General features: G+C 40.0%; 1 protein-coding gene across 28 annotated transcripts in view; it reads left to right on the forward strand.

Annotated features, from left to right (window-relative positions):
* Window positions 1-27,441, forward strand: part of Nrxn1 (neurexin 1) — a 1,171,927-nt gene that overhangs the window by 700,636 nt on the left and 443,850 nt on the right. For 2 of the 28 annotated variants that reach the window (XM_017795577.1, XM_008823035.2), the window contains exon 1: window positions 26,156-26,417. The exons of 24 other annotated variants lie outside the window; for them this stretch is intronic. In XM_017795577.1, the coding sequence (XP_017651066.1) occupies window positions 26,171-26,417 (247 nt within the window). In that variant the 5' untranslated portion in view covers window positions 26,156-26,170. Of the gene's footprint in view, window positions 1-26,155; window positions 26,418-27,441 lie in introns of those variants that run through there. 2 more of the 28 variants (XM_029558650.1, XM_029558651.1) reach the window with 1 other exon arrangement.

Genomic DNA, 27,441 nt, shown 5'->3' on the forward strand with positions numbered 1-27,441 from the left:
TGTGTGTGTGTGTGTGGTGGTGTGTGTGTATGCACCTGTGAAAGACACAAGGAAGGGAGGAAGGGAGGGAGGGAGGGAGGGAGGAAGGCTACTCAGTGGACCTCCATTGTTTCAGGTAGCAAGCTTATTGTCAAACGAGTTTATAGGACTGATCAAGTGTATCACGTACTGAATGGCATGTTACATGATTCTGTCCTTTGTATCTAGGCTGTCTAGCTTGAGTTTTGTTCACTTATATCAAGAGTCTATGACTCTGGGAAGATGTCTATAATCAGAAAAATAAAGGATATTATTACTGAACTTGAGCAATTAAAAAAAATCCTAATTACTCTTGACTTTCTACTGTGTCTTCTGGACAAACATTGCCTTTGATTGGAAACAGCACAAATATTCAGGCTAAACTACTTTACTCCTTCATCACAAATTTGCCCATCAAACAATATATGACTTTTGTTTTATTTCATCAGTATATAGAAACAGCAGATGATGCAGGCAATTGGCAGAACACAGATAAACGGTAAGATCAAGGTGGATCTAAGAGCTGGCTTGAAGACATGCCATCTTTTGACACATTAGAAAATTAGCGCCTAGCATAAAAATACTTTAGTGATCAGCTTGTCCCTGCTGTAGAAATAAACCTTATAAGAATTGGAGATCAGTAGGAGCTGGAGAGATAATTCAGTGGTTAAGTGTACTGGCTGTTCTTGCAGTGGACCCGGGTTCGATTCCCAGCACCCACATAGCAGCTAACAACTCTCCAAAACTCCAGATCTAGGGAATTTGACACCCTCTTCTAACCCTCCACAGGAATTGCACAACATGGATACACTTACATACAGGTAGGCAATATACTCATACACATAAAATAGAAATAATAAATATTTTTTTTAAATTAAAACAATTTAAAAAATTGAAGATCAGAAATGGTATAGGAGTTGTGAGTCACATAAACTACCAGTCCATTTTTATAGGACTTTAACTATTAAAGAGATCAGAATAATTACTAGTTCATGTTTGAGGATTCTTTTAGCCCTAAAATACTTATTCCAAATCTTGATTTTGGCCCACCCCTCTGAAGGAACAAAGTCCTAATGGCATGACTGGTTACCAAGAAAATTCTTATGTGTGTCCTGAGTTTGTTTTGTTGTTCTTTTTTTAGATGTCTTCCAATGAATCCATTTTTTAATATTTTATTTATCAATTTTTATTTTATTTTATGTGTATGAGTGCATTACTTGAATGCCTGTAAGTGCACTCATGTTGCAGAGGTCAGAAGACGGTGTCATATTCCTTACAACTTGAATTCCAGTGGTTGTTAGCCACCACGTGGGTGCTGAGAACTAAACCCGGATTTTTGCAAGGGCAATCAGTGCTCTTAGCTATTGAGTTATTGCTCCAACTAGTTCAATTTTTATGAACAAATTCTTTCCACTCAGGATTTCTTGACCAACAAAAGGTAGACACCTTTAAAAAAAAATTGTGATTTTAGGGCTGGAAAAATGACTCCGTGGTTAAAGGCACTTGCTCTTGCCAAGGACCCAGGCTCAGTTCTCAGCACCCACATGGAGGCAAACAACTATCTTTAATTTCAGTTCTAGAAGATTCAAGACCCTCTTCTGGCCTTCCCAGATCTTGTACCACATAGGTACACTCATATATATGCAGGAAAACACTCATAAACATAAAAATAGAATAATTTAAAGAACTGTAACTTTAAAAGCTTTCTTTATTTGGGGCTGGAGGGATGGCTCAATGGTTAAGAGCATTAGCTGCTCTTGCTAGGACCCAAGTTCGAATCCCAGCACCCACATGGGAGCTATCAATAGTCCATAACTCCAGTTCCAGGGGATTCAATGCCCTCTTCTGACATCCACCAGCACTGCATGGCATGAGTGCACTTACTATATGCAGGCAACACACTTATACATAAAACAAAATAATTAAAAATATATAAAGAAGCCGGGCATGGTGGTGCACGCCTGTAATTCCAGCATTTGGGAGGCAGAGGCAGGCGGATCTCTGCAAGTTCAAGGCCAGCCTGGTCTACACAGTGAGTTCCAGGCCAGCTGGGGCTACAGGGAGACCCTGTCTCAAAAAGACCAATATGTATATGGAAAAAAGATTTATTTATTTTCTTTTATGTGTATGTTTGCATGTATGTATGTGCATTGTGTGCATGCCTGGTTCCCACAGAGGCCAAAAGAGGGTATTAGATCCTCCAGAACTGTAGTGATAGGTGGTTGTGATTCATCAGGTTGGTGTTAGGAACCAAACTCACTCCACAGCAGCAAGTGCTCTAAACCATTGAACCATTTTTCAAGACCCTCTGAGGGTTTTTTGTTTGTTTGTTTTTACTTTGTTTTGCTTGCTTGTTTACACAAGGTTTCTTCTGTCCTCACTTTCTGGAAAGGGTGACTTTGAAATTCTGATTCTTTTGCCTCTACCTCTTGAGTTGTGGGATTAAAGACTGGGATTATTCTATGCTTGTTGTGGGGTACCAAAGATCCCTTCAGGGGCTTCTGACATGCCAGACAAGCACTCTGCCAAATTAGCTGTATTCCCATCCCAGAAAAAAAATTATATCAAGTTATTCTGGAAACCACAGCATCAGAATTTGTACGAATTCATTCATAGCACTTTGGTGTCTTATTACACTCTATGGCTACAGGTGTGTGTTTGCTGTAAGTCCCTCCCTTAGTATTCTGTGAGTCTTCAAGTGTCAATGGAGCAACTTCTTAGAACTGGTGCTAATAGAACACAGATGAAGACAATTCCTGATCCCCCAAACCAGGAAGAATTTTATCAACTTTGTTTCCTCTCTTTAATACTTAGATGACAGAAAATATTCTTGTACTATTTCTGACTCCTTATTTTGTTTTAAGCTCTCTTAAAGGGTTCAAATTCATGGTGTTTATGTAGTTTCTTCAAATATTATAAAATAATAAAATGGTTTTCTCCACTGTGCTCTTTACATGCCTCCTCAGAAATGTAGTTACATGTTTTAAAATATTTAATATGTATTTCATAACCTTATTTTTTCAAATAGGCACTCCCAACTTTTTTTTTTTACTTTTTGTTTCTTGTTTCTTTAACCATAGATAGCATCTAAGATGATTTTACTTCTTTTGAAATATACATGTGGTACTTCTCCCAGGACTTTGAAAGTAAGTCTGCTAAGACCAACCTCTTCCGTGCAGTTAACAGCAGGAGTAGAAGGGGAGTCAAAATCTAGTTCACTTAGACGAGAGGATACTTTGTCTCACTAGAACTAAGATTAACATTCTATTTTAAAGAACTATTGGTCCATTTGTTTGTGATCGTCTATGAACAGATTGTATTTGTTTTCCACTTTGGAGCCTGAAAAGATTTATCTTTAAAGTACATGTTTTAAGCATTTTCATTCTCACTCCTCGATCAACCATTCTTGTTTCCCACAGTTCCTTTCCTGAGTTTGTTCTCAGACTTTCCACTGTGATTTTAAAAATCACAAAAATACTGTTATTATTTAGCTATCATAGTTCTTTCTCCTGCTGGAGCTCTGTGGTCTTCACTGTGCTTTGTTGTATAATCTTTCCACTTACCAAATTTTCAGTAAGGAAGCTTGCTTTCACATATGAAGAGATTTATAGATATTTCCAAATCTGAACATTTTCTATATTTTAGAATCAATATCTTATGTAACCTAAAGAAAACATCCTACAGTTTAATGGTTAAGAAGTTTGTAATTAAGAGGATGGAGAGATGGCTCAACAGTTAAGAGTGCTCTTGCAGAGGACCTGAGTACATCACCCAGAACACACGCTGGACAGCTCACATCTGCCTATAACTCCAGCTCCGGGGGGATCTGAAACCCTTTTCTGGTCTCTGTGGATACCTGACCTCAAGTGCACATACCCACACAAACACAAACCAAACACACACACAGACACACACGTACACACATACACACACACACACACACACACACATACACAATTCAAAATTACAAATCTTTGGAAAGAGATTTGTAATTAAAGATAAAGTTACCAATTCTACCTCAGAGGCATACTATCTCTGTAACCTTTTACAAGTTATACTCATAACTCTTAAATATCAACTGCTTCATCTACAAACTTATGTAGCAGGAATAGCTGGTCATTAGAATACAATTTAATCATAAGATCAAAAGAAATTACATTCAAAATTATTTCGGATGATACTTGGTGTAGTATAAGAGTTTTGTTGGATAAATGGCTGTCATTGTTTTTATTGTTAAGCGAATAATCTAAGCTCAGTAGGAATAACTGTCTCTAACTATGTCAGTTATTTGGGAAATAGAAGGCAATTATCTTCTTAATCATAGCAATGTTAAGCTGAAGGATATTAAGATATGTTCAGAATGGCATCCAATATTTCTTGAGTACAAGTGTATATATGGAAATATATCTATAGTTACTTCCACTGAGATATAAACAAGTTTTTGTATGCACAGAATTGCACTTATTTTTAGGGCACTGGTGTCAACAGCCACCTCTTCAAAGAAATTATTTCTTTTGATCCATTTAGTAACTTGATCCCAGCTGCATAAAAATAGACTTGCAACATTTCATTTTTCCACAGACTGCTGATGGCTGCATTCCATAACTTAAGAAATCTGTCAAAATGAAGCCTCTTAAAGTCAAAAGCTTTTGCAGAAACTTGTTGCATTTGCTGGCATTCAAACTGGAATCATTTGCAATTCATAAAATACGGATTTTAAAAATATCACTTTCAAATATTGAATATATATGATTCAGAATTCTACATTAGATATTGGCTGTTAAGTGTTTCATCACTTAAGAGAATACTATGTGACCAGTAATTACATCACTTTGTGACAATTTTAACATTGTCTTTGGTCAAATGAGGTCAAGCACTGAAGTGAGCAATGTGCCTTGGTGTCACCTTCATGAATGATGTACTTGGTAGTTGTCAATGCCTTGACCACAAAGAAAACATTTTCAGCTTTCCCGCTTCTTTCTGAGTTTGAGGGTTCACATGTGAACTTTAGGTTCCTGTCGTTATTGCTTACCTTCATTAACTAACTTATCAGCTACGTACAAAAGTAAAGAGGAGGTTAATTAAGAAAACCTGAATGAATGCATCCCTCAGTTCTAACAGTTATTTGACAGATCAATATGGTTTATCTTAACCTGAAGCTTTCCCATATCTACTCTTTAACTGGATTATTTTGAAGCAAATCTAATACATTTTCATCTACATTCAAGTATTTTTAATATTTTATTTAATATTCAAACATGCATATACTGTGTTTGATCTAATCTGCCTCCCATTTCCTTCCCTCAATTTGCTTCCCTATCCTCTCCATCACTTTCCCCTCCCAACTTCATGTGTTCTTTTTATAAATGCAATATCCATTGAGTCCATGTAGAGCTGACTGTCTGTGTATTGCCGTGGGACCATTGACTGCAGCATGGGTAGGCTCTCAGGGCCTGTATCCCTGAAGAAAACAGACTTTCTCCCTTTCCTAGTATCCATCGATTGCCAGTAGCTCCTCAGCTAGGAGTAGAGAACTTCATTTGACTGGCTCGATCTTGTGCAGGTCTTGTGCATGTAGTCCCAGCAGGTCATGACAGTTGAGGCACACACATGAACTCACAGTGGCTATGGCTACCTTCAAGTATTTTAAAATGAATGTTGCAAAGATGAAGACCTAAGAAACAAACCAGCAGTCATAATAATTTTGATGCTATTTTGATATTATAGACCTGACCTATAAATAATTTTGACTCTTATCCTTAATAATCCTATTGCCCAGAATTTCCAAAAAACAATACAGAAGTTCTCTAAGGTTTTTAAATGCAGGGCACTAGAAGAATGGGATGAAAGCACCTAACATGACATTGAAGACTAAAACTTCCTCCCATGTATGCTCTTTATCCTCCTCCTCCTCTGATCTTCCTATGAGCAAGAGTGTAGAAGCTACAGAAAAGATGAGTCCTCTGCTCAGATGAGCTGCTGAGGGTACGAGAGGCCCATCAGCCATCCCTAACCTAAGTTCTTTGTATTCTGCCTAGAACTGAAGCAAAAGAGACCATTGATATAAACACTGTGCTCTTTAATAAAACAGTCAGTGCCTTCATCAAGCAGATCCTCATTAGAGTGTTGTGTGTGTCATAAGGAAGCAGACAGAAGAGGACCTGGCATAAAAGAGAAGGACTGGGTTTACTACCTATGATAATACCTTGTACTTGTGAAAGAATTAAAATGATAGATCAAATGGAGATTTGATACAAATTTAATGAACTGGACCCAGGTGGTCCGGTAACTCCAATCTTAGGCACCACACTTCCAGGGATACTAATGGATGTCTTCAAAGCCAGAGAGTCCTAGAGCCTGAAGTGTGTTGTATGCGATGAGAATGAGAAGGGAGCAGAGGCAGATATGCAGAGGACACTTGTGTTTTATCTTCCCTGAGTATTTGATGGGATGATTGTTTCTTCTAACCCTCTGTTGGGAATGCTGGTGTAAACAACCTGTGCAGAATGAGGAAGGCAACTGTTTCATCTGGTCCGTTTACTGGGTTTAAATGATATGTGTGGTTGTTGCTATATTATTGAAACTTGGGCTATATGTATCTGCAAAAAAAGTGTTTCTTAGAACTTGTAAATCAAGAGACACTTAAGAAATATTTTTCTGACACATGAAATTGAAGATGATTATTCTAGGTCATATTTGCGCTATGCAGCCTATAAACTCGGTGTTTCATTCTTTATTATTGACTCAACATATGGGAAAAAGCGTGTCTTTTTGTTTGTTTATTTTATTTATTCTGTATTTTGTGTATGAGTGTTTTGCCTTCATGCATGTAAGTACACCACCTGAATGCATTGCTCACAGAGACCAGAAGAGGGCATCAGGTCCCCTGCAACCAGGTTTACACAGGTGGTTGTTAACCACTGTGTAGATGCTGTCCGAAACCCAAGTCCTCTGTAAAAACATCAAGTGCTCTTAACCACTAAACTTTCACTCTAGACCTCAAGTTTTCATATAAATAAAAGCATTTAATGTTTCCCTTTTGGAAATTTCAAATGTCTTATTTACCTAAACATAATTACCATTGTTTGCAATATGGCCACATTAAGTTGAATCTGCATGGCCACTTTCACCTCCTCCCTCCTTGTTCTTCAGGTGAAAAACCTCTAGAAAAGTCATTAATCTCTCTAATCTTTCAAGTTAGATGCCAAAATATCATGATCCTCCACAGACTGTACCCCAACAAATGACAAAGACCAGCGGTGAAGAAATAAAGACAGATTCTGACAAGTCAGAGTGTAAGTGGAATGTGACCAATTTTTACTTATCTGCTTTTTAGAGATCTGTAAGTTCAAGGCCAACCTGGTCTATGTAGTGAGTTCCAGTGCAGCTGAGGCTATAGGGAGACCCTGTCTCAAAAAGACCAAAGAAAGAAATAAATCCCTTAACCTTGTAGAACACTTGACTCTCACAATAAGGTGTAACAAGCAATCTTCAATCCAGATAGCTCTCCCCATTCTTCAAAAAGTTATACACACACACACACACACACACACACACACACACACACACACACACACACACACACACACACACACTTGTTAGGAAGCAATTCAATTTTTAATGGTTTATTTATACTTGTTTGTACAAATGTTTTGATTGCCAGTATGTTTACTGATATGTGTATAATGCCTACAAAAGGCCAAAAGAGGACAACACCATGGGGGTACTGAGAACTGAACCCAGGGTCCTCTAAAAGAACACTAGCAAGTGCTCTTAACCCCCGAACCACCTCTCCAACCTCACGAAGCAATTCTTAAGTGACTGCATAGTGGAGTAGCCTATTACTCCAGCACTTGGGAAGCTGAGGCAGGAAGATCCCAAGGCTATATAGTAAGACTCAGTTTTAAGAATCAAAAAGCTAGACATGCCTAGTCTAATCCCAGCACTCAGTAGGCAGAGATATGGATCTCTGTGAGATCAAAGCTAGCCTGGTCTACATAGTGAGTTCCAGGCAATTGGGGCTACAGGGAGACTCCATTCCCCCATCAAAAAAGACCAAAAGGCCCCAAAATCAAACAAACAAGAAAGCAATTCTTCAGTACAGACGTACTGACAATAGAAACACAAAGACATGGAGATAATGGGTCTTTTCAAACTCGGAAAAGTTGAAGCCCAAATATTAGAGGAATAATTCTCATTTCTTATTGTGCTGGACATAAGCAACCTGTTTTCAAGTCTTAATTTCCATCTTTGACTTTTGGCTATTTGCAACAGTAAAACAAAAGCACAGAAGGTTTGTGGGGGAGTTGGACATGAGCAAAAGATGAAGAACGCCTTTTGTAATAAAAGACAATTTAAAATGCCCAGGAGAATCCATTTTATAGCTCATTAATCCTGACCTTAACTGACAAAAGTCATTGCTGAGTTTATCCATGTGAAGTAATTATACATGCATACATATATAAGCATACATGTGCATGTTGAAATGGAAAATATTTCCTCAAATCAATTTGAGGAGGGGAAATGTGGATGGACATTTCTCCAGTGTCTAGGACAGATTTATTGCTAGTCACTTGTGGCTTGTCTTCAGCTCACACAAGACTGTCTTCAGTAATCTCAAAAACATTTTGAAGGGTGATTCTGGGTGTTAGCAAGAGCAGAACGTAGCTGGGTAGAAATTTCATTAGCACTTTTGAATTTCTGTCAGGCAAAACAAAAGAGATTTCCGAATAACAAACACCTCCCTTGTATGCGCCCAACCACAAAGTCATCCCCATCCCCACCAGTCCTCATTCTCCACCTTTCCCTTTCTCTTCCTTAACATAAACAGTTACTTATGGCTCATTTAAGGAAGTACCTGATACGTTAGGAAAAGTATTAAAAGGAGTTACATGGAGCTGCCTGAGAAGGACAGCACCCATTCAGGTATTTACTCTCTAGTGCCAGAGAGAGAGCACCTTCAGCAAATAAGTGTCTCTTTGTTTCAAATAAATGCATACAGACTTGCCAAACAACATCATCCTAACAGCAGCAACAGACCTTCCTGAGCAGCTACTCCATGCCTGGCTCAGACCCGCAAAGACGCACAGCACATGTTGTCCTGTCTCTTGTGAAAATGCAGATTCCTGAGCACATCCCAGGTGTTCAGTAACTCCAGAATGAGGCAGTGTCAAACCCACTTTGTAGGAGAGCACCTGAAGTGACTAGCAGGATGCATTTGTTGTTGTCCTTGTTTTATTGTTTGTTTGTTTGGTTGGTCGGTTGGTTTTGGAGACAGGGTCTTCCAGTAGCCCCAGATGGACTGGAACTCGATATGTAGACCAACCAGGCCTCCATCTCACAGAGATCCTGCCTCTGCCTCTCGAGTGCTGGGATTGATTGAGTGTGCCACCACAGCTGGCTGCATTTTTGAAAGAATTGTCTGTTTATAATATGGAGAATCAAAGCAACACAAAATGTAAACCCGGACTTGATGTGCTTGTACTGTAGTCTGAGAGCCACTATCTGTCCATCATGAGATGGAATAACAATAGAGTAGTGAAAATCATGTCAAATAAACGGCCAAAATATAAATGAAGAAAGCAGTGAAGCAGATGAGGTAGTCTATGATAGAAGTGGGAATCGAAGTTAACTTTTTAATAAATGAAATATTGCATTTAATAAGAGTACGATATTTGTCTCTCATACCACAACCTCTTCCCAGCTGAAATACCATGCATCCTCTACAGCTCTTTGACCCTGGGGTCACAAATGTTCCCTGTATCTTGAGGAAGCATCAGAGTTCACAGAAATGATGAAGAGGATCAGTGTGTTGGCTAGCCACTGTTCTGGACCCAGAGGCCAGGGATGGTTGCAGTGCTATCTTCTATCAAGACGTCAGTTAGCTTTGAAGAGTCATAGGTTCGAGAACATAGGGACCTCACGTTGAAGGTACACAAAGTAGCTGTGCACCAGCTCTGCCACACCATAGAAGACAACACCATGGTACTTTCCATTCTTTGATCATGCCTCTTTGAAATCACAGGATTTGTTTAAATTTTACAAGATCAATCCATGCAATTTTGTGTGCGAGGATCATAATTCAAGTGCTGATTGATAGAACCCTTTATCCTTATGGTTTATTGGGCAACATAAACTTAAGCAGAAGCCAACACTTTGGTGGGTAAACTGCAACTGCAGTAGAACACAATGGAAACACATAGGATAGACATAGCACACAGCGAGTTAAAGTCTTTACTAGCCTATTTTTGTACTTCATGTGACCTTACTGTCTCCTGCCTGTGTTGCTGTGATTGCTTTACCAGCACCCTCTTTGGGATATCTTTGTATTAAAGTTGTTTTATTTTTCTTAGATATATTTTGGTACTCTACCTGATGCCTTTCTGATGAACATGAAATTCATTTCCCTAGAGGTGAAGATACATGATGAAAATAGGTTAAAATTTGTATGATTAAAACCATGTCTGTTTTTCCTGTCACTAGTTACCTGAGTTCATAAGGATGACTCCTAAGCTAGCCAGGTTGTGCCCAACTATATCATAGGATGGTCTTTCCATCAGAGGGTAGTCTTTTTACCATAGGGTGGTCTTTTAACATAAGGCGGTCTTTTGAGCTCCTTTATCTCCACTCATGTGGAAATCTTTCAATTTTCTTGGCCATTAGACTTAAAGTTGTCTTATTATGCCTTACTAACACTATCTTTAGCCAAAGAAATGAATAGAGGCAAGAATCCAGGACAGGGAAATAGATCAGAATTTTCCTTATGAGGAAGTAGCTTAGTTCCATACCCCCTCTCCTTCCCTGTTCATATATCTTGAGGGTCAATATCTGCTTCCTCATTAATCTGTTTTCATCTGCTACTCCTTTAAATAAAGAATAAATCTATTATTTTCTCTTTTTTTAGGGTTCCTTGACGTATTTGAAGATGTCTATAGTATTTCCTTTGTCTTCATTACTCCAAACTTAATATGTTTCTTAGGACCATCTGGCCTACAACCTGTTTGTCAGTGTATCTCTTAAAATGAGATGCCCAGCATTTCAAAGCATACCTCATGTATATCATAGGCAAAGTTCAGAAAATTAATCTTACCCCCATGAGCTGAAAATTAGAATTCGACTCGTACAAACATATTTTAAGCAAGTGTATAAAACGGTTGTGTGTTGTTAACTGTTGGGTAAAAATCCTGTGGTTTTACTTTATATTAACAATCATTAAGTCTTCCTCCTTTTCTGCTTATCTGATTGACTTTCCTAAACCTTCATGTGGAATTTTACATTTATGCTTATTAATTTTTCTTACTCTGACGTATATGGGAGTATGATGAAGAGGATCCCCTGCTTGATGATATGTATTTTATTAGCTTTACAATCATTTCATCCATTTTAACTTCTATGTGGGCCCTTTGAATTCCTCCTTGGTACTTTCTTCTTTCGTTTGAAAGACAACACACACAGAGATGAAAGAACATGTGTAGCTTTACATATTATTTTGGCCTTTGAGGACCACAGGAAGCAATGACAAAGACATTCTTCGTAAAACGATGTAACTATTGATCTTATGCCACAGCGGTTTTCTGGCTGCCCAAGTCAAGAACTTGTTGCTTATATGCATTTAATCATGGTGTGGCACCCAAGAGTTAGGGCAACTGAGACTGTTTAGATGAATAGGTAATTGTGTGTGTACATCAAAGTTAATAGTAGCCTTGCAGAATGGCAGAATCTTAAATGCAAGGGATTTTTAGATCGATATTTTTTATTTTAAAACTTCATAAACAGCAATTGCCAAATAAGTGATAAGCACCTGGTCAATATGCAGGTCTTAGATGTGCACAGAGCTACTCTGCAACTCTCTGAGCACGCACCAGGTTAGCTGAGACAAGCATATTCTTCAGATCCAGGTAGACTGCATCTGCAGCTCAGGCTGTAAGTCAAGAAATGTGTGCCATCTTTCCATGGACTTTGAGAGAGCATGGGGACAGGGCCAGTTTCAGATGAGGAGGAAGTAAGCTCAGACATTTGTTTCTTCAACAAGAACCAAGCTCCCAACTATTTCTTTCTGAATGAGAGTAGTCCCTATTACAAATCTTGCTTCGGAGTACGTGCTCAATAATTCATGAATATCTGGTACTTTGCACTTACTCATATTGAATATAACATCTGGGAAGATGTACTTATTAATAATAGTTCTGGTCTACCACAGAGAACCATTGGTTGAGGATGTTTGGTGAGTGTGTCTTGTGAGAAGGGTGGTATATGTGTCATGTGTGTGGTATGTGTATGTGTGTTATATACACCTGATTGCATGGGTATGTACATCCAGGTGTGTGAATGCAAAGACCAGAAGAATACATATCTACCTTTATTATGCTCTGTTTTATTGCCCTGATACAGGGTCTCTCAATGAATGAGAAGCTTGCCATTTTGGCTTGGATGACTAATCAGAGAGCTCTCCTGATCCACCTGTCTCTTTCCTCCACTGAGGCTGTTTCAAGCTCCAATGGCCTTGCTCAGCTTTTTACAAGGGAGCCAGTGCAGAGAAAGTACTCTGACCTTCTGAGCCATAACCCCAAGTCCTCAAATTCTAACTTTCATCTCCGGGGAATGGAATGTTCTTTCCTTTTTTCCTGCCATGTTCAAGGAGGGAAAAACAATCACTTCCCTTCAGGTTCATAACATTCTTACCCAAAGGCATTTTCTTCTCTTTAAGAGCCTTAGCTAGCTTCATTTCCCATTTATTATACTTAATGTTTTCTGAATAAAAGCAAGTGTCTTAATTTCCTAAAAGGCATCTGGCTCTCGGGAAATCCAAGGCATGTCATAGATTACCCATTTCCTGAGGAATAAATGTCTCCATCAGATACCTGGAGAATTGGTGGGGTGACTCACTCATGTGCACAATCAACTCTCCAGGAAACTAGTTATATCTAGCACGTATATATTTGGTTTCCTAAATCTGATAAACTGACTTGCATCAGATTAAACATATAATTTAGTTTTCAAATTTTACAAAATCCAAATAGGTGACACAGGACTGGATTGAAGTGAGGGAAAGACACCAAATAGTTCGGCGACTCCTGCCTCCTTACCTCTACATCTGTACTGTGTGACCTTGAAGATGTCAGGATAGGTGTTGCTTATAGGAAATAACTGCATTTTTGGTGAGAGGTTTCAGGGCAAAAAAAAAAAAAAACAAGAGCTGAGAAGTCTTAATGCTTAAATCTTTTCCTCGTTATTTCCTATCATACCCCCTCAACATTAACTTGGTCATAAGGGCAAGCTGACTGTTAGGCAAGTAGAGAAAGTAAATGTTTTTAGAGGGCTTATTGCTACTCTGAGCACTGAGTTTCTACACTACCTTCCCAAATGGTCTGCTTTGCCAGGGAGAAGGCAGCATAGATATTAAATACAAAATTAGAACTACTCTATTGCATCAGCTTTTCCTGGCTGGTAGCTTGCTCGAGGTAAGCAAAGGATGGGGCTGCTCAAAAAATACTGCAGCTGGACTGTCACTGATTTTTTTTTTTTAATGATTGTGTTTTGAGGTAGATTTTACCTGTCAGTCATCTGGTTTCATTCCCAATCATACCATTTTTACACTTTATTTTAAAAACTCAGAAACCTCAACATATTTTCCATTCTCTGAAGTGTCAGCAAACCAACTCTTGATTTTTTTTTCCTTTGTTTACTCCCCAGCCATAGAAATCCAGTGGATTTAAACTTCCATCAACCCACTTACCTATTACTTTTAGCTATGATTGAACTGAAGGGTTTTGATTGGCTGAAAGTTATATCATCTCTCCAGATCTCACTTGCTCAGCCATCTTCAATAATGTCAACCTTCTTCCAAGTATATTTTACTGCACTGGTGGAATTTCCTTAAGCCTAGTCGTAGATCTTCAGCCTTTTAATTTGGCCACTGTGCTGGTTCCCTTTGGCTTTCACAAACAATTTCCTGGTTATACAATTGATTATTCCACCTGATTGAGAAAGTATTTCTCCAGTTGTATGTAAAACAGGGAATGTCTGCTGTGGTAATATAATTATTTTTTTGTCCTTAATGTCTCTATAGGATATTAAATCTAAAACTGACTTAATAGTGTCAGTATTTTGACAAAATGGAGAAAGATAACCAAAATAACAGCTAGAGCTTTGTCCACTAACCACTTGCAGTACACATAAATACAGAAAGATGGATCTGTCCACAGTCAAAGCTGGGAAACTAAGGATGTGTTGAAATAAATTAGAAGGTTTTGTCATAACCCGAGTATTAGCTATGGAGGCTTTTTGTTTTTAAGCGCATGGCATGGCAGTCTTTGTAGAAAATGTGCAATATCCTTAAACATAATTCACATAAGCAGTAAACATTTACAAAATGGACTGCTTAAACAGGTACTTGCTTTCCCTTCCCCACATTTTACATGCAACTGTTACTTGCTTTTATTATTTAAGAGCGTGTTTTGCTCCTCCATGAACTCAATATTGATTAAGATTTTCACACGATGTTGTAGAACACAGTTTTCTGCTACACATTTTCTCAAGTCTGAAATTATCGCCAATTGATAGCAGTGGATAGTATTGTTTTTGACTTAGAGGGAAAGCAAAGATTTTCAGAAATTTACATAGCTTTCAGGTTTCTATAGCAAATCTGAGTGACTTCAAATTAACAAATCACCTGTATTTTTCTTAAAGAAAGAGAAGAAAAAAGCCTTATGGATCATTTCAAATTTGCTGTTGTTGGGCTAATTACCTTTAGCCTGCGTAGTAGTTTAATCTTTTTTCCATGCTGTCTAAAGGCCTGCTCAAAGCACTCCAACATAAAGGACACTATTATTCATTTTATTTTAATTTTTCATCTCTTCCGTTGATTGGCTGAGAGAATTTGTTTTGGGGAGTCTTTTGCAGTTTCTCTAGAGTCTATTGATGTAAATTGAAAAAAAAATCAGTATTACTTGAAGAAATGACTAAAACTTTGATTTAACAGTACAAGAGAGGGCAATGTCTGATCCCTGAAGGAGGAAATTGCTTTGCTTCATGATTCCTCACTTTCACATTGCTGTTACTGCTGGGGAAGACCCACCTTAGCTCTTCTTTTACGGAGTCTGTTTTCCTGTTTCCACAAAATGTGGTAGCAAATAATAGATGAATGAGTAAATTTAAATTATAATAGTAGAATGCGTGACTGATAAGATCTTCAGTCTCTTGGACAACTGTGATCAGGAGGAAGGCAGAGAGAACTTGCAAGGGAAACTGAAAAGAGAAATGAAGAGCTTGGAGGAGTGCAGCCTTGAGAACGTGGTTTATCTGTAGCTCTTCTGTATTCTACAGTAAACATTGCCTAGAGCCTGGCAGCCTATGTTCCAAAACTGAGGATATTCTGAAGGTGGCGGGTTTTTCTACGAACTCTTTTAAATTTTGTCTTTGACAACTTGTAAATCAAAATGGTCCTAATATGAAGAAATGGTGTTATGTTTATTTGCTTTTGATCTTCCATTGACCATTAAACTATTCAGGTCAACCCCCATTTAAGCTTGTTTGTTGTGCTAGGTAGCAGCATTGCTTTTCATGTAAACTGCTGTGAATTGCGCTAACACACTTGCATTCTCAGCATTTGGCTCCTAAATTTTATTAAAGTTAAAGTGTCTCCCACCTTTAAAAATGAGTGCAACAAGCTGGGCATGGTAGAGGAAGCCTTTAATTGACATACTTCAGAAGCTGGGACAGAAGGGTCATGCTCAGCTACATAGGAAGCTCACAGCCTCCAGCCTGGAATACCTGAGACCCTGTCTCAAAGACTTAAAGAAAAGGCCAAAATCGAGTTCTAATTGTTTAAGAAGAATGGATAGTGAAAAAGGCACTTATTTCTTCTGCTTAGAATTTTTTATCTAGAACTGTTTCTTATATCTCTTTGGTAAGATATCTAAAATAATCCAAGGGTAACTGTTTTATTGGAAACACAATGAAGTAATCATCAGACATCAAAGAATCACCAGGTATTGCTTCGTTTTGTTATCTGCCTTGTGTTAAATATTGAAGACCACACCATATGCCTAATGAAAGCTTCATTAGGAAGGCATTAGTAAATTAATTCCACTTGCTATGTGGCTTATTTTATTTAGAATGCAATGAGGTAAGTTCATTACTTTGCAGGCATCATGTTTTATACTGTACCTCAACACAACCAGAAACAATTCCACAGAGGTCTATGGATCTACTAACACCTGTCAAGATAAACATACAGTTCTCGGGGGAATCATCTCAGCAACAGAACAGAAAAAATGTGAGGGAAAGAAATTCTTTCACCAAAGGAAAAGGAAGACAGTTATAACAAAATTGATTAACACTTTTTCAAAATGCTTTGGGGGGTACATATATGTTATACAAATATTCAAAAAACTCTGTATGTAAAAAGGATTGATATTTAATCATAGATATTACCCATATTGAAATATTTAAGAAACTTCAATTATGTTAAATAATTATATGATTTGAGTTGATCCACTGAAGGATTTTCCTACCTGCTACAGCTATCTACCCTAGTCTATATCACAGTAAATACATTGATCTACCTTAGTTTCCTAGGGTATAGTATTTGAATGGTTATAGTAATGATGGAAGCAGTATTTCCATCATAAAATCCTTTAGTCAAGGTTTTATAAATTGGCTATGAACGTTGGCTCTGAAAGTCATCTTGTCAGCAAGCAACTTAGTCTGGTGGTATTTGTTTTTCATGAAGAGAAAGAATGATAGACATCTGCTTATAATATGAGAAGGAAAACATGACAATGCATCCCATTATTCTTTGTAATTTGCCACTAAAATTAAAATTCAGGCTCAGTTCTTACAAAATTTAAATAATAAGGGCGGTTCACTAAAATTCTCCTTGGGTGAACTGAAGAGGATTTATTTCCTTCCACTATTGATTTGGGTCCTTTGAGACTCCTGAACATGGAGCCAGACCTAACTAAATGCTTTAATACTTCATATATTCATTCGACACAAGAGTAATTTGAACACTTTATTAGATAGTTTGAGTATTTAGGGAGCTATTTTTGATATTCTTGAGATGATAACAAATAACTAGCAGGGTTCAGAAAATTTTTATGTGTTAAAATTTGATAAAAAGAATGGGCGGGATATTAGGAGAGAAGGAAAAAGGTAGTTTTGGCAGAAAATAGTGTGAGTAATGACAGAAAAAAAAAATCACAATGTGTTTTAGGGGAGAGTAAGAATTCATGTGGATGGAGCCCTGGGTATTGTAGAGGAAACAGCAAAATTGAGCTGGAAGTACTACCTGAGAGACCGTATGTAGGCAAATGTTGAATACTTAACATGCCATATTACAAAGCTGTAACTTCAACTGGAAGGAGATCTTTACAGTGGAGTAGCAATACCAACTTAATTGTAGTACTATTTTCAAAATATCATTGGGACAAAATGTGAAATCTAATATAGAACTAATCTGATAACTACTGAATTGGATGGGGATTGAATTATAGATCCCAAACAAAGCTGTTTATGATTCAAACCAAATTGCATGATTGAATTCATTCTACTACATTTCAATGGCAATGTGGGTTCCAGAATATAAATTCACAAAGATGGAGTAAATCGGCTTATATTCTAAGTGTTTGGACATTTAGGAAACTAACCACGGGCGAAGACATGATTTCTGCTTCCTGGTTTGAATATCTGTGCTTACTAGAGAGTCAACAAATTATGCTTTACTTTTCATATCACCTACCTTGTCATATGGTTGTCCTTCTAAATCTGAGTCCATTCTTGATAAGCTCTTGTTTCTTTCTCTATAGTGATGCATGTGCGTGATGTACTGTGCTCTGGAATGCAAGCAGACCGGTACCAGCTTGTCCGTTTATGGCACTGATCTTTCCTGTAGCTGATGCTGGCCAGTTTGGAGACTTCATATGCCAGCACCTGGAAGGGATGCCTTCCTTTTTTTGTGATGGTGATTGACTAGTTGGAACAGCAGCAATAATAGGTTTTATTTTTAAAGAAGTATAATAACTGATTTTTTTCTAACATAAAGGAGGAAAGAATATCCCATGGTAAATACTACCAACAACAGCATCAGTATGTAGATATCATGTCTTATGCAATATTCTATTCTAAACTCTTTACATGCCTCAGCTCCTTTAATTCTCACAATGACCCTGCAATTATTAGCCTCTTTTACAGATGGGAAAATGGAGTTTAAATAAGTTGCCTAAGACCACAGAGCTTATAAGTTAGTAGAATCCATTAGCATGGCTAACCAAGGAGGAGCTAAGATGCAAAGGTGGGCAGAAAAATAAAATGGATTTTTCCAACTAGAGTAAAATAAATTTATAGTGGTATGCTGTGAGATGAAGATAACCAGGTTTATGTAATAAACATCTTGAAGTCTTCAAACAATGCATTCTAGAAGAGAAACGGGACCAATGTCATTGTTTGAGCATAATGTACACTGATCTGGCTGTAGTTTTATAAGAACAGCTTAAAGGAGGTGAGATCATCAGTAAGTAGCTTAATGAAAAAGCACTCTGAGTGTTCATTAATAAAACTTTTGTCAAGGACCTTAGCATTTGGACAGAGAAGTAGATTTAGGCCTTGTTCCCCTATAGCAGCTCCAGAGTGCCTTAGGCACTTGTTAGTATTGCAAAGTACCAGGATCTTCCAAAGATTAAGGAAGTTCAAAGCAAAGCAATCTGTGACCTTAAGTACCTAAAATAACAGATCTTATGGTGTTTATCTTGCATACTGAAATTTGAGCATCATAGATTTAGAGAAACTAAACTAATAAATTACTTTGGAGATAAATGAAATTGACTGAGAGAGTTTAGAATATTGTTAAATTTAAAAGCCACAACACAGTTTGTTAGGTTTACATTTTAGCATCTACCTGTACTGTGTATAAATGAACAAAGTATAACACTGTATATCTGTTAAGTACTTAACGTATCTTGAAACACAGTCTAATTACATTTAATGTTATAATCATTTTGCAGATGAGAAAACTGGGACAAGAAAAGATTAAACTTAATGTCACATCAACAGTGACAGGGCTTAGATTCATACTTGCACACTGGTACTCTAGCCACATCTTTTCCCACCATATTATGAGCATGCTCACCAAGGAGGAGCATGGGACTAAGGAAGTTTGTCAACAATACAGGTTCGATGAAAAAATTAGACAAACAATACATGCTGACAGTGATTGAAAGATGGCCTGACTGATTGATATCCAAGCAAATGCTTGCAACATTTAAAGAGGGTTATCTTGGTGCATAGGCAGCAAGTTTTATGTAGGACATCATAAATTGTGTTTTTATTAAATAGGGCAAAAGAAACATAGAGATCATAAAACATTCTAGTCCCAAATATAAGCTACCTTGACTTCAATGAAATCAAAATGAATATCAGGATTTAATTTAATTTGAGTGAATTGGGTGTCGTGTTGACTCATGTTGGATTCCCAACACTCTCCTTGATTTATATCACTGAGCATGCTTTAAGTAGTAGGTACATTGACTGCATTCACCAGTCTAAACCTACAATGAATGATGGGTGGAAGGAGATGAAAATGAACTTTCAATTATGGAAGCACACTATAAGTAAAAGTGACTTTTCTGCTACACAAGTTTATCATGTGAGAAAATGAAGGGATTGTACTAATTTTCCAAGGATGCTTTTAACTGTGCCCCCCCCTTTTCTTATCCTCTATTTTGAGCACCTCTTAGAATATTCTTCAGGACTGAAAATAACAGAGAGAGGTAACAGGATCAGGGGCTTATCTTTACAACTCTCATAGACAGTATCCTTTTCTGAGTCTCTCCCTCTAAGTAAGGAGTAGGGGTAGATGGGCTTGTAGGGACTACTTGTCTCTGTGCTGACCTCAGTCAAAATGCAAAATGGGAGACTGATGCATCCTAGTTTTTAATTATTAAAAGATTAGTGTTGCCTGTGCGTTTTAATATACTTCCCCTCTGCTACTTTTGATGTCTAATTTTCTATTTAAAAAGCTTAATACTGATCTGCAAGGATTTCCAATTAAGCTTAAGAAAAACATGCAAAGGTGGAAACGCCTGCCTGACAGTCATCCTATTCTCTAAGACAGAAAGATTGACTTTGAGATATGAGAAAATAATTTGAGATGAACTGTCCTTTCCCACTTGTCCCCCAGTTTCCCTTCTACTTACTCTCCTCTCCTTCCATTTCCTTTGCTAATTGCCCCCATCCTTCAAAATATCCCACCTTCTACTTCTTAACACTTTTGTCCGCCTTGGGCTGTGTATCATCCTTGTGATTTGGATAAGGATGATTTAGCATGCACAGCTATTAGGTTCTTTCAGGTAATGTTCAGGCACTTTGTTAGAGACAAGTAAGGGTTAAGTACTTTTCTAAGGATTCCACAAGTTTAAGTCAGAATGCAAGATTGAACCAACTTCTACAGAAACAGACATTTATTAATATTTAGGCATGAAATTTTATAACTTGTTTTGGGAGCTTGAAGATGGTCTAGATTCTTCTTGTTTTGAGGACCCTGAAAAATAATTCACCAAAAATGTTTCTCTTCAAACAAACATAACAATATTTTAGCAGCAGCATGTATCTAGTTCCCGATCAGGTGACTATGAACTGTTAGCGATTAATGAGTACCTACATCATATCAGTTTGTAATGAGTAAGCGAGTTGATACATTTAAAACTTTCAGATTAGTGCCATCTACACATAAGTGGATGGTGCTTAGTGTTATTTTGACAACACTCCTCATGATAAATGATGAAAGACATCTAGGAATCAGCTAGATTACAAAAGAGCCGAGATGTATCTATAAAAGACCTTGAGTACTCCACGTAATTTGGTATATTAATAACTGTAACAAAGAGAACCCATTCCTAAATACCATCTCACCAACATTCCCAGAACATTAATTTCCTTGTTAATAATCTGCTTAAACATACCTTCAAACAAATATGCAAAACCATATTATAATTGAAGATGGTGATATCCCAAGGCTTCCAAAAAGACCTCTGGCTTCTGTGATTCTGGGTATGATAATGGAACATAAATCATGGGTGAAGAGCAGTGTATTATTGTTGTCCCATTTGTCCCAGAGGCTGAGGCAGGAGGATCGCTTGAGACAGAAGTAAGCATCATAGTGAGAAAGCCACCCTTTTAAAAAGAAAAGCAAAATCCAGACAAAGGCATCGACTCTTATGGGGTACAGGGCAACACTAACACATGCTCAAATCACATAATTCATGCTGAAATACTTAAAAGTAAATTGCAGCTAGCCAAGCCCCATGTTGGACTCATCTAAAAGCAGTTTGTCAGATGAGCCTCAGTTTCCCTTATACAGTGTGATCCAAAACTCACAGACTAGCCATCTGAAGAGACACATATTAAAGAGAAAGCACAAGTTTTATTTGCCTCATCCAGATTAGGCATGTGTTTGTCCATAAGACTTTTCTCCAGTCTCTAGACAGAGAACAGTTCCTTGTTCACAAAATTACTGCCATTTATAACAAATATTGCGGCACCAACAGCACAGTGTCCACCCCGGGCACCTCCTAAGTATTGCAAAGGTGCCCTAGACATCTGCGTGAGAGACTATAGCTACAATTTTCTTTTTCAAGACAGCCATAAATATTTCTTCTTAAGCTCTTGAGACTCCTATAAAACTAAGATTTCTTGCCTATCCTTTCCCTAACCCTGCCTTTATCTCCCAAGGCCCTCAATAACATAAGACAAGAGGGGAGCCACTTCCTTACCAATACTCTTGAGTAAGCTCAGCAGTCTTTCACACTGATTCTATTTATATGTGCTTTAACTTATGCAAGCCTGTCCCTCAAAAGTAGCTGCCCCATCCCTTTCTGGTGATCATTGAACAGCAACTAAAGTTAGTCCTCCTTATTCACACATAAGGATTCTCCACTCCTTGTCACTAAAATTTGTCATCCTAAATTAATACCTATGACTCTTTGATAATCATTAGCAGACATACAAAGAACAGCCAAAAATTTCACTTCCCAACACAGGTTCATAGTCGAGGTTGAATAAGGAAATATTCTCTTTTGCCTTTGTCCATCAGCTCTCGTATCCTATGAAAGTGTCGTCTGTAGTTTATTCAGTGCTTCGTTTTTATGCCTTTCTTGGGCTTAAAAATATTTGGGGGGGGGCTGGACAGATGGCTCAGAAGTTAAGAACACTGGTTGTTCTTGCAGAAGACCCGGGTTCCAATCCCAGCACCCACATGGCAGCTAAGAACTGTCTGTAACTCCAGTCTCAGGGGATCCAGCAGCCTTTTCTGACCTATGCAGGCATTGCACGACATGGGTGAACTTGCCTACATGCAGACAATATACGCATACACATAAAATAAAAATAATAATTGTTTTTAAAGTTTAAAATATATATATATATTGATTTTTTTTTGAGACTGTGCTTCTGTGTGACTTAGGCTACCCTCAAAGCTGTGACTCCCCTGCCTCGGTCTTGCCTCTTGTGTGCTTTGCTTTTGTGCACTTTGTGAGTGATTTTACTATTTTATACAGTACTCAAGCGGAATGCTGAAACGTATGTTGATTCAGATGTATCTGAAAGACAAAATGCATCTGTTAGGTAGAACTCATTCAGGTCACAAATTCAGTGTTAATTAATGAGCTGCATGTATTAAAGTTTTAAAATAACAACCCATATGAAATAAAGTGACTTGTTAACCAGTGGTTCAAAATGCTGTGACTGAGGTTCAGAAGAACTGAACCCCATATTTCTCTCTAGAAAGGATGGTTCAGTGTCTGTTGCTTCAGTGTCAATGATGACCATAACCAGGGTCATGATTATGGACCACTGCTACTGAAAGTAATGAGAGCTGAGCTGAGCTTATGTGCTGAGATAAGTTATGTTTCACATATGCTGGGCACTAGAGGGAGTACGGAAGAAAACTTAACTCCTGTCCCTTTCAGGAATCTAGTTGAGATGGAAAGAACAAATTACACCATCTATGGGGTACCGAAGAAAATACATTACATTTCTTACAGATGGAAAGGAACTGAAGGTATTGCACAGCTGATCAGCCCACACAGCTTCTACCTGTATGGAAGAAGAGGCATCATGCCTCCACTGAAAGAAGAATCTGATATTTTTAAAAGTTCTCTGACATTAAATGGTGTATTATAGCTTTTCTGCCTTGTGGGATAAGAAAGACAGGAGCATGACCGTCCACCACTTTATGAAGAAGTGGTGCTTCGGCGAGAGGCTAAGGCACTCATGAGGCATAGGCAGTAAATGGGGCTGCCGAGAAGGCACAGCGGGTTTCCTAACTCCCCAGTCCAGGCTTCTTTCCATGCTGACACTGAAATGTCAAATTTAGAACATGGGCCGTGTGCGTGAGAGTGTGTGTGTGTGTGTGTGTGTGTGTGTGTGTGTGTGTATGTGTGTGTGTGTGTGTGTCCACATGCTACCACAATTTTGGGATGGTCATAGGACAACCTTCAGTGTTATTCCTCACCTTCCCACCTTGTTTGAGCCAGGCTCTCCTCATTGATGATGAGCTAGGTTGGCTGGCATTCCAGCTCCTGGACAGTCTCCCCTGTTTCTGTTGCCTCCCAGCTCTGTAGGGACACTCTGGGATTCCAGATCCTAGAACTACTGCATCTGACTTTTGTGTGGTTTCTGTGAATTGTAACTCTGGTCTTCAGGCTTTTACAGCAAACACTTTTACCCACTGACCTATCTACCCAGACCCTAGATTTATAGTCTTGAAAATATATTGTGGAGATGATTTCATTTATTCTCTTTGAATTCTACTTTATATTATAAAGATAAAGATGACCCTTACTAAGGAATTAAAATATAGATATTACAAAATTTCCATAGGGACAAGCAGCACACAGTAGAAGACGCAGGATTTGTTCTGTTGGTTTTTGAGGCACTATGGGAAGCTGAGAGATATAGTTTATTTACATGGAGTGATGAACTACTGAAAAACTATCTTTTTAGTAAAATGAAATGAGCTTTAGGGGAGATGGTGGTTTGCCATGGGTGTGATTTGGATCCCCGGGACAGTGTTTATCTAGCGACTGCCACAGCACCACCTGTGTCTATGAAAGAGCTAGTATACAATATACAAGTCCAAATGGCCACGTGGGTGAATAGCTGATATGAATCAAATCCTCTCAGAATGGGTTAAAAAATACAAGAGTTTAAGTCTGATATGGCAGCACTTGCCTGTAATCCTAGCACTTGTGAAAGGGAGGTACGAGCAGCAGGATCAAGAGTTCAAACCCAGCCAGGGCTACATGAGACCCTGTCTCCACAAACAAGAAACTAGTTGATTAAAGCTTTTTAAAAAACAGTTTCTAGCAGAGTACACAGTATGAAGTTCACAAAAAGTTGTATGTCTTGAGGCTAATCATAGCCCCAAATCTCAGTGTGAAGGTGGCCATTCTTGCCTACACAAATACTAGTAGATTCTAGCCCAAGGAGTAGATGTTTCTGGTCGTCTTTAGCTCAGGACACACAGCTTTCAGGCAGGATGCCCATGTTTTAAAGGTTCTCTTTCTCTTGGGCATACTGGGTTTTGGAATTTTTGTTCCCTGGTGCTATTTCCTTACGAGATAGGGTTGAAAATTTGCCCTTCTAAGAGAAAAGATCATCACAGATGAGCGTCTAGAGATATTAGGAGCTCAGTTTATTGACTGCGTTTAATGCAAACTCCTCTGCCCCGGCCCTTTCTTTCCTCTTCTCTCTTTCGCTCGCTCTTTCCCGGCGCTCATCCTCTTCCCTCTGGGGAGTTTCAGTTTCCCCCAAACTCCCACTGCAGTCCGATATTGGAGGGGGAAGGACGGCTCTTTGTTGTAAGAAATACATGCAATAACCAGGTCATCAGGACTGGAGGAGATGATGTCAAGCCTTATTTAGCGGTTTGGATTTGAACACCTGGCAGAACAAGTTTTGTCCAATAAAAAGAGCCGAATTCTTTTCCTTTTAAGAGCTCCGCAGACACTGGTTACTTCTAAGCCAGAGGGGTAGAAGACCCGTGCCTTTTGCGGCTGTAATTCACACGGAGGGATCACCTGGCTGAGGAAGGAGCGTCGCTCTTTAGGTGTTTCCCGCATCGCGGTCCACGTGTCCCTCTGATGTGTGCAGAATGCCAGGGAGAGGCAAAGCGGGGAGATTTTTGCGGGAAGATAGACCAGCCTCCCTCGTTACATAGGCTCGTCCTCTGCATTACATCCGAGCTTCGGTGATTTGCTGTTTGGAGACTGCAGATTTGCATAGAGCCCCTAGCTTCACCAGCGTGTGTGGTTTTTCAGGTTTTTTTTTTTTTTTTCTTCTTCTTCTTCTTTTTTCTTTGGTTTTTCTTTTCTTGCTTTTTATTTATTTTCTTCTTCCGCTCCTTCGTCTGCTTTTGCTTTACCTAAGCTCTCTTTCCCCGGTTCGATCCCCGCTTCCTTCCTAAGGGTGCCCTCTTCTCTCTCTGAACCCCTCGCCCGGCGTTAAGTGTCGGGAGGCGGCGGACGCGGAGATTGCCTCGGGAGCAGGCGATGCGCGCCGCTGCTCTGCGCGCTGCCCGCGGGAGGCTGGCGCGAGCTGGAGAGCCGGCCCGGGCTGAATGGAGGGAAAGGGTGCCTGGAGTCCATGGGGTCTGCTTCTCCCCTGAAAGGAGGTTGGACCGGCGAAGTGGCCTCCCCAGTCCCCACGCACAATGCTAAACGGATTTACCTAGTGGATTCCTGGTGGATGGCTGTCATGTAGAAGTGAGGACCCTCCGGGAGGAGCTTTAAACAATTTCCAGGCTCCCCACCCCCCGGCACGCACTCTCGCCCGAAACTCTTTGGGAGTATCTCTCCTGGAAATCTGGGAACAGCCGCCCGGCTCTGTGCTTTCTGTTCTCCGGGGCTGCCTTTCCGGACAAGTCCCCCGCCAGCTGTTTTCGCCTCGGCTATGTTTCGGATTGTTTGGGGTGCAAGGCACGGCAGACTCCAGGACCCCAAGAAGACTGTCCGAAGGAGAGAGAAGATGGGTGCCTTGGCGCGGTGAGGCGGCCTGCCCCGCAGCCCGCCCGGCGCCGCCGGATCCCCAGCTTCCTCTTCTTTCCCTGCACCCCAAACTTTGCCTCCCGTGGTGGCTGGCCGTCGGCGGGCGCCGCGCCATGTACCAGAGGATGCTCCGGTGCGGCGCCGAGCTGGGCTCGCCCGGGGGTGGCAGCGGCGGCGGCGCAGGGGGGCGCCTGGCCCTGCTCTGGATAGTCCCGCTCACCCTCAGTGGCCTCCTAGGAGTGGCCTGGGGGGCGTCCAGTTTGGGAGCGCACCACATCCACCATTTCCATGGCAGCAGCAAGCATCATTCAGTGCCTATTGCAATCTACAGGTCACCGGCATCCTTGCGAGGTGGACACGGTGGGTCTGCTATGCCAAGTTCTCGCGGGTTACCCCCTTGTTTCCCCCCTTCAACCCTGCACCCGCTCGCTTCTCGGCCCTTAAGGCTCAGAGAAATGGGAGCTGGGGAAAAGGGAGGTGCATTTGGGTGTGTTTGGTGGGAACCACTTATCTCTTTGAAGACAATAGAAGGGGATGGGTGAAGGCGACGCGGATGTTTGTGGTGAGGGGTGGGAGGGGCGTGCCTTGCCGAGGTGCGGGGCGATGTGGGCATCTAATAAAGCTGCCTAGGCAGGGCGCCTGGCCCCGCTGGAAGGGGGCGTCACTCGCCAGAAGGTCACTCAGTGGCCGGATGGGGCGCCGCTCTCCACCGAGGGACCCGAGCGCCAGAGAGAGGAGGGCTCTGCAGAACCTTTTGTCTGTGCTGTGTGCTGCCCCACCTCCTGCCCATCTTCCCTGGCCCGAGGAGGGAACCGTTCCACCGATGCATTCCTCCAAAGCGCCCTCAGACTGCAGTGGCAGGGAAGAGGTCCTGGGACTCGGGACCCACTCAACAGGAGGCCAATTCCTCCTGCCCCTCTCTGGCCTTAATTGGAGAAGGTAGAGGCACCCTCTCCGATGCGGGTCAGCCCCTACCAGACACAGAGGAACTCCTGGGCACCGTGCTTTTTTGCATGCTGCACACATACAGGCATTTCTGTTTCTTTCTTGGTGATTAGGCTGAGTTATTCTCTGGGTAGAACACAGAGAGATCCTAGGCTGCAAAACCCCGTTTTCCTGAGGTCTTATCTATGGGCTCTTGGAATACGGGAGATCTAGCTTTCTTCTGTGTGCAGCTCTCCACAGAAGGCTTGTGAGAGCAGGGTAGCTCGGCTAAGCCGGGAGTTCTGCCTGGAAGAAGAGAAGTTAGAGCAGAGACCTGTTTCTCAAAGCCCAGTTTCTTTGTAAAGAACTGAGTGTAGATAAACACTTGGTCAGTAGGTTCCTTCTCCAGAGGGACCAGCAGTGAATTGCCAAAAATAAGAGAAAATATTCATCAGCCAGT

The sequence above is a fragment of the Nannospalax galili genome, unplaced genomic scaffold (assembly GCF_000622305.1).
Source record: "Nannospalax galili isolate Female #2095 unplaced genomic scaffold, S.galili_v1.0 scaffold286, whole genome shotgun sequence".
In the NCBI taxonomy this organism is placed as follows: Eukaryota; Metazoa; Chordata; class Mammalia; order Rodentia; family Spalacidae; genus Nannospalax; species Nannospalax galili.